This window comes from Camponotus vicinus, unplaced genomic scaffold, assembly GCF_025532165.1.
Source record: "Camponotus vicinus isolate PSW18456_S1 unplaced genomic scaffold, iyCamVici1.0 SCAF_5, whole genome shotgun sequence".
Classification (NCBI taxonomy): domain Eukaryota; kingdom Metazoa; phylum Arthropoda; class Insecta; order Hymenoptera; family Formicidae; genus Camponotus; species Camponotus vicinus.
In genome coordinates this window covers 12,812,809-12,823,846 of record NW_028141977.1, presented here as the reverse complement: position 1 = coordinate 12,823,846, position 11,038 = coordinate 12,812,809, and the positions used below count along the sequence as shown (strand labels likewise).

At 25.4% G+C, this 11,038-nt stretch overlaps 3 protein-coding genes across 3 annotated transcripts; 2 read left to right on the top strand and 1 right to left on the bottom strand.

Annotated features, from left to right (window-relative positions):
* Window positions 1-1,922: 1,922 nt before the first annotated feature.
* LOC145971627 (sulfiredoxin-1-like) lies at window positions 1,923-3,098 on the top strand. The gene is made up of 3 exons (XM_083099514.1): window positions 1,923-2,256; window positions 2,342-2,588; window positions 2,740-3,098. Exons 2-3 carry the CDS (start codon window positions 2,378-2,380, stop codon window positions 2,886-2,888), a joined length of 360 nt encoding a protein of 119 aa, XP_082955640.1. The 5' UTR covers window positions 1,923-2,256; window positions 2,342-2,377; the 3' UTR covers window positions 2,889-3,098.
* Atf6 (bZIP_ATF6 domain-containing protein ATf6) lies at window positions 3,063-7,981 on the bottom strand. Its single transcript, XM_083099506.1, has 8 exons — window positions 7,490-7,981; window positions 6,876-7,061; window positions 6,633-6,814; window positions 6,333-6,549; window positions 5,065-5,414; window positions 4,784-4,959; window positions 3,815-4,434; window positions 3,063-3,657 (listed from the first exon to the last, which is right to left on the bottom strand). Exons 1-8 carry the CDS (start codon window positions 7,512-7,514, stop codon window positions 3,401-3,403), a joined length of 2,013 nt encoding a protein of 670 aa, XP_082955632.1. The 5' UTR covers window positions 7,515-7,981; the 3' UTR covers window positions 3,063-3,400.
* Window positions 7,804-9,852, top strand: LOC145971626 ((3R)-3-hydroxyacyl-CoA dehydrogenase-like). Its single transcript, XM_083099513.1, has 5 exons — window positions 7,804-7,873; window positions 8,084-8,305; window positions 8,464-8,580; window positions 8,786-9,161; window positions 9,245-9,852. Exons 2-5 carry the CDS (start codon window positions 8,266-8,268, stop codon window positions 9,459-9,461), a joined length of 750 nt encoding a protein of 249 aa, XP_082955639.1. The 5' UTR covers window positions 7,804-7,873; window positions 8,084-8,265; the 3' UTR covers window positions 9,462-9,852.
* The last annotated feature ends 1,186 nt before the right edge of the window (window positions 9,853-11,038 follow it).

Sequence of the window (11,038 nt, the reverse complement as noted above, 5' to 3'; positions counted from 1 at the left end):
TTGATATACTAAATATTTATTTGTATAATGTCACAAAACAATTATCTTGTAAATAATATAATTTTTAACTGCTTTATATATATACTGAGTTGCTGTTATATGCTTCCTGACTTGCATAAAATTTATAAAAACTGAACACAAAATTGAAAGCAAAATCTTGCATTTAAAAATTTAACTTTGTGTCATCAACATTCTATCTACATGGTACAAAAATTGATTCTGTGATGCAAATTTTTTAAATGGAAGCAATGTAAAAAATTAAATAAAACTATTGTAATGTAATTATATATTTATCAATAATAATTATAATTTATTATAATGTAATTATATATTTATTGTCAATTATAATCTCTATTTTCTTATAGCTATGTCCATTTATATATCTATTATATTTTATTAATTTTTTTAATCCTATAGAATGTACTTAATAATGAATGTTTTTTACAAGATATTAATGTTTTTTTACAAAATATAAATTATTTAAGAATATTAGCAATAGGTGATTATATGTAGTTTCTATAATTTAATGACACTATAATACACATCATACAATAATATATAGTAAAATAAAATATATTTTTCTTATCTTAATTAATGACTAGATGCAAATTTATATAATCCAATATATTACTATTCTTTTATTTATATATTAAATATATATATATGTATATTTGATACTAATAATTATTTCAGAAATTTTTTTCAAATTCTGTGTTCAATTCAGTTTTTAATAATGTTTCTTCTAATTGGCTTCTATATTCTCAGAATCACAAGTTTAAAATTATAATAATTATATGCAATTGAATGTTAAAGAAATACTACTTTTGAACAATATATTGAAAATATATTTAATATATACATCTAATGGTTTATTCGAAAACTTACATGTAAAAAATTAATAAAACAGTATTTTGATGAAGCAAGTTAAAAATTTTTATAAATATTTAAAAGAAAAGGTGTATATATATTTTTTTTTTTTTCAAGTTTAATGTAACAAAATTTATTGACCAGATTGAAGACTTTTATCAAGAAATTTGTATATCCCAAATATATATATATATATATATATATTTGGGATATATATATACAAGCATATATATATATATATATATATATATATATATATATATATATATATATATATTTGGGATATATATATATATATATATATATATATATATATATATATTTGGGATATACAAGTCTTCTTGCAGTCTGCAATCTGCAATCTTGTCAATAAATTTTGTTAATTTAAAACTTGGTTATACAAAAAATATGTAAAATTATATTCTTAAAAGTATAAAATAAAAATATATATACAATATTTAAAATTACAAAAAATTATGAAGGATACAATTTAGAAACCATCCTATATAAAAGATTTTGGATGAAAGATTTATGCCCGATTTCACCAACCGCGTTTAACTTTAATCTTAGTTTAACTCACTCTTTATCTCCTTTTAATTCTTCCTTTAGAAAGAGACAAAGAGTGAGTTGAACTAAGATTAAAGTTAAACGCGGTTGATGAAATCGGGCATTATTCTTCTGTTTGTTGAACTCTGATCATTTCTCCGTTTCTTTATTTAGATTGGCTTGGCTTAATTGTTCTAATATTTATTTTCTTGCACATTTATCATTCTTTCTTCCTTTATATTTTTAAATTTTTATCATTTTTGCGCCTGCGCAAATGAAGTTTTATTCAACATCGTTCTTTCTTTGGTTTTGATTTTTCTTTTGATATTACTATTTTATTCATTTTTTATTAGCTTTTTTGTCTGTACAATTTTTTATGTGTTTTCCGTCAGTCTAGTTTTGATACGCTCCATTTCACACATAAAAGAGAATTAGTTTTACAGTTTTAACCTCAATTCAATAAACATATGTCAATCATATGCGGTATGCAACCACGTGATCAATGAATGTCATGGCGCACGAATATCATGATACGATACATCCTTCTGAATCGTATCAGAGAATACGCATTGAAAATTGGAGATTGGAATTTGACTAATCAGAACAAAAAGAGCTAAAATTTCTTTGTTCTGATTGTTAAATTTTAATCTTCAATTTCAATTTTCAATGTTTAATACAGATTTACAGACTTTACCTGAAGCTATCATTTAAAATTGAGTTTAAAAACCAATTACGCCAGTCTATGATGGCCTTGAATAATTAAGGATAATTCGAAGCATTTGTAATATTCAATGGAATTGCAACTTTATGATGCAAGAACAAGCACATTGATCCATCACTCAGGTACGTATCAGTATGACAAGGCTTTTTCGAATATAAAAATAATGCAATTTTATGAGATTAACTGATTGACGGATGTGACTTACAGGATCATTGAAGGATTGATCAAATTGATATACACAAAATGTTACGTAAAGGTGCATGCCAAATAACTAGCTCGATTCATTCGAGTTCACGCGCGGAAATATATGATATTCCAATGAATATAATTATCAGACCTTTTCCTGCCGTGGTAAATGAAGAAAAAGTTGAAAGTTTAATGAATTCATTGAAAAATATCGATACTGAGCACACAGTACCGCCGATCGATGTTCTATGGATCAAAGGAACTGAAGGTAGACTTGTCAACAATTTATGTAAAAAATATTTTATAACTTGTTAAATTTATGCATTGTTATTATTATATCCCAACTTTCAAGTTTATGAGTAAACGAAATTAAATATTGTTATGGAAGAAAAAATTAACATTACTGTTGTCATGTTTAGGTGGCGACTATTATTATTCTTTTGGTGGTTGTCATCGATATACTGCCCATCAAAGATTAAATAAAGAGTCCATTAAAGCCAAAATAATTCAATCAACATTAACAGATTTACAATGTTATTTGGGGAGTTCTACTCCAAATTTAAAGTAACTTGAAAATGCATTTTATCTATACATTTATATAATGATTATATATATTTTTTTAGATTACTAAGATAAGAATGTATTATAAGTGTATATAAAATTACTGATTTTATAATTGTTATATAATTGAAAAATATATTTGTAGTGCTACATATATTTTTGGAAATTGCAAATATATTTGGAATTTGCATAACATAAATCTTTTACTTAAACTATATATGTATGATTCATTTATAAGTACTCTACTACCTTTGTAAAAATGAGATTGTGACTATACAACCTCTTGTCTACAAAAATATTAGATCAATTATGATTACATACATGTCTATATAATGTGCATATAATTATGTTATGATATAAACAATTATATCATATTGTTATATTGTATTACATCATACAATTTGTATTTTTCATATTTTTTTAAATCAGACTAGAAGTATACTTTTTTCTTATATATATAATTTTAGCATTCTAGTACAAAAATTCTTAAAATCTTTAACTTGTATCTTCACAATCACATTAAATTAAGTGTTTTCTATTTCGAAATTTTCGATTTGCTTCTCTCATAAAGTATGGTTTGTAATTTCTTGTAATATTAGCTATAGATGAATTAACTATGTCCTCAACAGAGTGAGATCGATTTGATTGACTTGTAGATTTACTATTTCGCAAGTGAACAGGTATGATAGACTGTTGTAAATGTAATACTTGTGTATTTGTCACTTCACAATCAATTTGCATCATAGTTATATGATTAGATGGCGTTGAAAATGTACCTGAAACAGAAAGATATTATATAGATGCATCATTTGTTTAATTATCTGTTGTATGAAATATGAATATGTTTTTTGATATGATTCTAAATTGTTAGATATATTGAATTAGTCCTGTATTCAAACAAAGTTTTATGTTTATCATATCGATAGTATTTACCGTTTATAGATACAGCAGGTAGAACTAAAGACATTTTAGGTCTTGCTGTATCATTTTTCCGAGAAGCTGGTAATAATAAATGTTCGCCACTAAACCAGACAACATAAAACGTATCATCTTTTCTTCCCAAAGCTTCAAATAGAGAAGTATGTTTGCTTAATATCGGAGAGAAGATTTGAATCGCATTATCATTTGAATGTTGATCAGGAATATCAATCATTTTATGTATAGTTTTTATTTTTTTATCTCGCGGTAAATACAGTTTTTTTTTTGCCTTTTCTTCCAATTGTGATCTCGATGACGAGAGCGCATTTGATGAATTTGTTTTTAATTCCATTTCCTTTGCGGACCGATTATTTCGATCGGATTCACCATCGATCCAACGTCTCAATTCGCTATCTAAACGTATCAATTCGCTCTGATTAATATACATTGGACACATTAGTTGATGTGCCGGCACACTTTTATTAAAATCTTTTTCCATTTGATCCTCCATATTGTTTTCATTTTCATCTATTGTCCAGAATAATCTTCTATTATGTCTGATTTCTGTATCTGGAATAGCTATTGGTAAATTGTCAGAATCAGTTTTCAAATGTACACTTTGCGAAAGTGTTCCCCTTAAACAGAAATAAAAAAATACATTTTATTTATATTTATAAAATACAGTAATAATTTCCTGGTCACAAAACAAATTTAAAAAATTTTTTAAATTATGAAATCGCAATTATTTCCTTTTCCTTATTTTCTGAACCTGAAACTTATTTAATATTAAAAGTGAAAATAGTTAATTTTATAAAATAGCTCTGCCTTATTCACTTATTCTTCTTTTTCATCTTTAGCAAAATATCAAGATAATTTTTGTAAGATAAACACACAAAAGTTTGCATGTGTTTTGACAATAAGATGTCATGAGTTAAATCAGTTCTGACAAAAATCATATGTTAATTCATAGAGGAAAACACTTACTTAAGACCATGAATGTTAAAAGATATTATGAAAATCATTCCTACAAAAAGAACAAGATTCCTCTGTCCTTTCTTTTTGAATAAAGGTTTAAAACTTAAGTGTTTACGTTTATATTTATTATCATTTATAATACTGTCCTCCATTTCAAATAATTTCTGCTTTAAAGTCATGTTTTCCTAAAGGATAATTATGAAAGTTAATAATTTTTCAGTAAAAATAACTTATATTTATTAGAAATAGATAAAAATTTAATGCATATATTTAAAAAATGAATTACTTACTGATTTTAGTTGTATATTTTCTTGCACCAAATCATCTATTCGTTTCTCCAAAGAAGATACATATTCTTTTTTCTTTTTTCTTGAGAGACTAGCAGACTCCCTATTTCTTATCATTCTTTGTTGTCTTTTGAACGCCTTTAATTTTGGATCATCTTTTGACAAATTCATGAAATCGTTTTCTTCATTTTTTACAATTAATGAAATTGTTTCATCTTGCATTATTTGAACTGGTGTGTAATTTATTAGATTACTTGTATTTATAGATTCAGCAGTATTCTTTGGACAAATATCTGATGCAGTGCTAATTACTTTCACATTCTGTGGTAGATGAAACAGTGGGGTTTTTGTTCCTATATCAAATGATTTAATATTCAATGAATTTTGTCTTTAATTCTAACATGTTTTATCTCTAACGTTTCTTTGTCGGTAACATTTGAAGTTTTGAAAGATACAATACATATTGTGAATTTGTATTCTGCGTAAATATTGTAAAATTTTGAAGAATAATAGTACCTTAAGATTTATCAAATATTTAAAAAAAAAATGGCGTTTGCGCGCGCGCGCGCACACACACACACACACACACACAACAAACAAATATATACATGTAAAAATAATCTTCTGATTATATATATACATATAATGTATCATATTTAACTTGAAAATAGTAAAAATAAAAAAATAGTAGCATCAAAATTCAATATAAAATTTCTTAAAAATAAAATAAACAAGCCTTGAGATCTTAAAATAACTAATTATCAATAACCAAAACTTTGTTTTTTTTTTAAACAAAATAAAATACTGATTTTCATAGTTTTAATGATTGATATAATATTAATTTAATTAGTAGTTCCAAAAATAGTGAATATTTTTTTGTTGTTAATAATAGCTAATGCAAATTATTAAGAAATTCTATCATAAGATTATAGAGATTATAGAGAATTTTAAATAAATGCTTTTAATAAATTCTCTATGTCAAAAGTATAGATGTAAACAATTGAAAATATAAATAATATTTAATAGTAACACACATTATTATTATATAAAAATTATTATTAATACACATGCATATCATTTAAATAAATAAATTTTTGATTATGATATATTAAGAGTAAATGATTCATATTATTATAATAAAATAACATTTTTTTTACTCTTGACAACTTGATATCAAACATCTATTTTTCTTAAAATGCACACATTGCCTGCCTTATGTGTGTATATATATATACACATATACATATACAAAAGTAATATAATATTTTTACCATTTTTCATATATTGTTCGACATCTACTGGTAAAGACTGGATATTAACAAAGTCCTTTTTTGTGCGGACAAATTGTGCATGTTTTGCATCTTCCTCATTAACAGATAAAAATTCAACTGGTTGTATTACATTTGATACATTTAAAGATGATTGAAATGATTGTGATGATGAGGATGTATATTGTATACAGGAAATTAGTGGTGATTCTAAAGAAAGCTAGAAAAAAAGATTGAATTGTTAAGTATAACTCAGAATATAACTTTTATTATTCTCTTTGTATTTTTTAATATATAAAATACCTCTGTGTCCATATTTTGTGTTAAATAATTTGATTCTTCTTGCATTAAACATCTTGTTTCTTGTTTATCTGAATCATTAGATTCTGAATGATTTGGACTATAGGATGATAATGAAAGTTGTGCATCAGGACTTTCAGGTTCCAATTTAACTTCATTCCTTATTTCATTTATTTCACCTAATTCTATGAATTTCAAAAAGTGAACAAATTATTTCTTACAGATTATATATTTTTTGACACATACCTGAACTATTTTGTAGAAAATTCAAATCAAATTCTTTAAAATCTGATAAATCCAATACATCTTTTTCTGTTTTATTTGCAATCTTATCATAATCTGGGAATATTATTTCTTCTTCTTTTGATGTAATTGGTATTTCTAATTCGCTCCTCCATGATTTAAACAAGTCGTCAAATTGACAGTTTTCTTCTATAAGTCAAATCATTTGAATAAATGTTAAAATAAATTCAATTTAACTGACTTCATTTGAATTTCAATAAAAATACTTATTTTTGTATAAATGAAGGATTTAAAACTAAAAATCATCATTTGATACACTACAAAAAGAATAAATGCTAAAAATTCTTCAAAATTAGAAAATCTGTCATATATATTTACCTTTGATTTTACATGAAAAACTCAAATAAATATATTTTTGTCAAAGTTTAATAATATAAACGGAATAAGCTAAAGAAAATATTTACTATGTGCACGTGAAACAAATAAAAAATACATTTAAAGCAACTAAAGATATTATTTATATGACAAGCGAGACGGAAATTATTGATATATGTCAAAAATGTTATATATATATATATATATATTTAATTAAAATTTTTAATTAATTGATACTTAACCTAAAAATTCGAAGCCTGGTAACATTTGTATATTCGATATCTTCGATATCACGCAATACTGTTGCTGTCAAAGCTGTATTTTGTACGTTTTTCACTGAATGAGATACATGTAATGGAAAGCTCGAACTTTTATGTATATCAGAACAAATTTATGATTGAAAAAATTCAAAATTGAGTCAATAATATACGTTGAATACTGTGTAGATCTCATCAAAATTAGAAAAAATGTAAATATACTGTTAAATATAGAAATTATAAATATATATATATATACACATATACACATATATATATAAACAAATATATAGTTATATCGGTGATAACATAACTGAAGTTCACTCTACTGAAAGAGCAGAAAAATAAATGATGTTCTTGTTTCTAAAGGTAAGTCTTCATATATTATTTGACATTCGACGTTTATTTTTAACGTCAAAAGACATCACGTGATCAAAAAATGATGAAATATCTTTATTCTTAAGTCACATGTTTTTTGATGCTGGAAAATGAAATGAGCGTCGAATGTCAAGTGAAAATCTACCCTAACGTTACGTTGAATTTCTTGTTATTTTCATGAACGACGCCACGCGGCAAAAGCTAGAAAAAAATGGTATTTACGGGCACAACGATTTTTAATCAAGTGCCAATTCTGATGAATAGAAGACCGTGGAACGAGCTTATCATCGCTCGTTTCAGCAGTGTCGATTAAGCGCACTGATAAGGCGAGTTGTGTTCCAGTCATTTAAATAATTTTTTCGGTCGTAATTTTTTTTCTCGAAATGTCGAGATTCGTTGCTGAAAAACTGGCACTTGTTACCGGTTCGTAGAATTTTTCTTATTTAATTCAGTTTAATCGGATTTTCATTAATTTTAGAGAAAATAAATAATAAAATTTGTCCGAGTAATTGTTACTCAGCGACTAGAATACTAAAAAGTATAAATTACAGGAAACCTTATCCGCTCCTTCTCTATTGCAGGTGCTGGAAGCGGTATCGGAAGGGAAGTATGTCGAGTTTTGGCTCGCGAAGGCGCAAACGTTATCGCAGCCGATCAGAATATCAAAACTGCTCAGGAAACTGTTGCCACTTTAGAAGGTTTATATATATACATATATCCTTATATCAGGGAAAAGAAAAAATTTTTGAAACTGATACAGGGTTCATTTTCATATGTTTACGACATTAAAATTGTATAATTTTTTATTTTGGAATTCCATTTATTTTTCTATTCCCTAAACTCCCAATAGTTAACTCTATTTTACGATTATTAATTTGCTACATAGTATATTTTTGCTTGCAGGTGCTGAACATATTGCATTGAATATTAATGTTGATGACCGAAACAGTGTCGAAACAGCATTTAAAGATGTTGTAAAGCAATTTTCAAAGCCACCTACCATTATTGTTAATTCAGCAGGTGTCACACGAGATAACTTTTTAACGAAGCTCAATGATAGTAACTTTGATGATGTCATCAATGTCAATTTAAAAGGTACTTTTCTAGTCATGCAAATTGCTGTTAAAGCAATGATAGAGGCAAATACAACCAAAGATTCTTCGATTATCAATATAAGTTCAATTATTGGTACACGTGGAAACATTGGACAAAGTATTTATAGCGCATCAAAAGCTGGAGTGATAGCTATGACAAAGAGCGCTTCAATGGAATTTGGACAGTATGTATTAGATACATATCTTAATTAATTTATTTAGAAAGTTTGCTAACATGAAAGATAACTGTATTATGTGTATTCTACAGATTCGGAATTCGGGTAAACACAGTATTACCTGGTTTTATAGAGACTCCTATGACTGCAATTGTACCTGACAAAGTTAAGGAAATGTTTATGAAAAGAATACCACTGCAAAGATTTGGAAAGCCTCAAGAAGTAGCAGAAGTTATCGTGTTTTTAGCTTCTGATAGGAGTTCTTACATAAATGGAACCTCTATTGAAATTACCGGAGGACTAAATTAAGTTTTACTATTCAGCCATACATGTACACATTAGGTGTACCATATAGATAGGCTATTACTCAAATACTATACATATATATATATGTGTGTGTGTGTGTATATACAATATATATAATGTTCACTTTTTTATAATCTATTTAATTCGCGACAAAATTAAAAAATTTTATTTATAATTTATTTAATTATATTTTACATTTTGCATATCCTAATATGTTTTGATATGTATTTTGTATATATTGATATTTTATTTCTTTGTTTTCTATATTATATATGAAATTCTATAATATTATATAGGAAAATAATTATATAATAAAATTACATTCTGAATTTTGTCGCGAATTCAGAAAAATCAGAGCAGTTTTTAAAAACAGATATTAATATATATTTTTTAAAGAAATATACACAATTGATGTATGTATATATTTGTTATTATATATATATATATATATATATATATATATATATGTATATTTTTATATAACATCTATTATATTTTTATGTTAAGAAAGGGATATATAAAAGAGGAATATATGTTAAAGAAAGGGATATATAAATAAAAAATTTTCAAGCGTGTAAAATATATCCTATAATAATTGTGATAAATTACTTCCTTTTTCCTTCTTGCATGTTTGTATTCTTTATATTCTTTTTCTTTTTATAATTTCTTTATATTTACGCTTATATTATATTTTATGAATTCTGCGTAAAATATTAGTATGTTCTCTCTTTCCACACTATTATTCCACATTATTTATTTATTTATGTGTCATCTTTTTCTTCTCTCAACATCATTTATTTATTGATTTATTTAGCTCGCTATATAAGTCAGTCTTTTAAAATGCAAAACTAAATATTATAGAATTTGACTTTGAAAAAGCGCGGTAAAACAATCGAATAAATTAAATAATTAGCATATCGAAAGGCTCCGTGATACATCAATCGTTTAATAATTAATTTAAAATAAAATATACCTCTATAATTTAAAATTCCGCGTGTATATGTAGTACGTAAAATATTTCGGCAGAGAATTATCAATAATATCATGTTTGGCCTTGGCGACGTATAACAAGCGCGCTATACATGTCACGGCTTCGTCATCATTCGCACGATGACTCTCGAGTAATAAAGTAGTGATGAGAAACGCTTCGTATATTGTAATTTTTGTACTAAACACGATTACGATTAGTATCGAAACATAATTTGCTATAAATATTAATAAGTATTAATTAATTAAAAATTAATTAACGACATAAAACTGTATCGCAATGATAAATCTTTATCGCATTCATACATTATTGCGAATAAAAATTCAAAAAGGAGATACATAAAAGGGCATAAGAAAATTAAATATATTATGATCTTTTGATCATCAATGCTTATTATAATATTTCTTTAACAATATTAGAATTAAATATATTTCGACCAATGCTTTAAATTTTCTCAACTCTGGTTAATTAAACAATTATACAATTTAATCGAGAATCGATTTAATGTGATAGGAATCCAACATATTAAATAATCACATCGATGTTTGCAATCTTTACGGACAATAATTATTATTTTAATACTTAGAGTCAC

Bases quoted from the DNA above. Each gene is read 5' to 3' on its own strand.
- Atf6 (XM_083099506.1), bottom strand. From the start codon at position 7,514: ATGTTACCAGGCTTCGAATTTTTAG. The intron at 7,062-7,489 runs GTTAAGTATCAA...TTTGACTTATAG, and splicing joins ACCAGGCTTCGAATTTTTAG to AAGAAAACTGTCAATTTGAC. The intron at 4,960-5,064 runs GTAAGTAATTCA...ATTATCCTTTAG, and splicing joins AAAATATACAACTAAAATCA to GAAAACATGACTTTAAAGCA.
- LOC145971627 (XM_083099514.1), top strand. From the start codon at position 2,378: ATGTTACGTAAAGGTGCATGCCAAATAACTAGCTCGATTCATTCGAGT. The intron at 2,589-2,739 runs GTAGACTTGTCA...TGTCATGTTTAG, and splicing joins ATGGATCAAAGGAACTGAAG to GTGGCGACTATTATTATTCT.
- LOC145971626 (XM_083099513.1), top strand. From the start codon at position 8,266: ATGTCGAGATTCGTTGCTGAAAAACTGGCACTTGTTACCG. The intron at 8,306-8,463 runs GTTCGTAGAATT...TCTCTATTGCAG, and splicing joins AAAACTGGCACTTGTTACCG to GTGCTGGAAGCGGTATCGGA. The intron at 9,162-9,244 runs GTATGTATTAGA...TGTATTCTACAG, and splicing joins GCTTCAATGGAATTTGGACA to ATTCGGAATTCGGGTAAACA.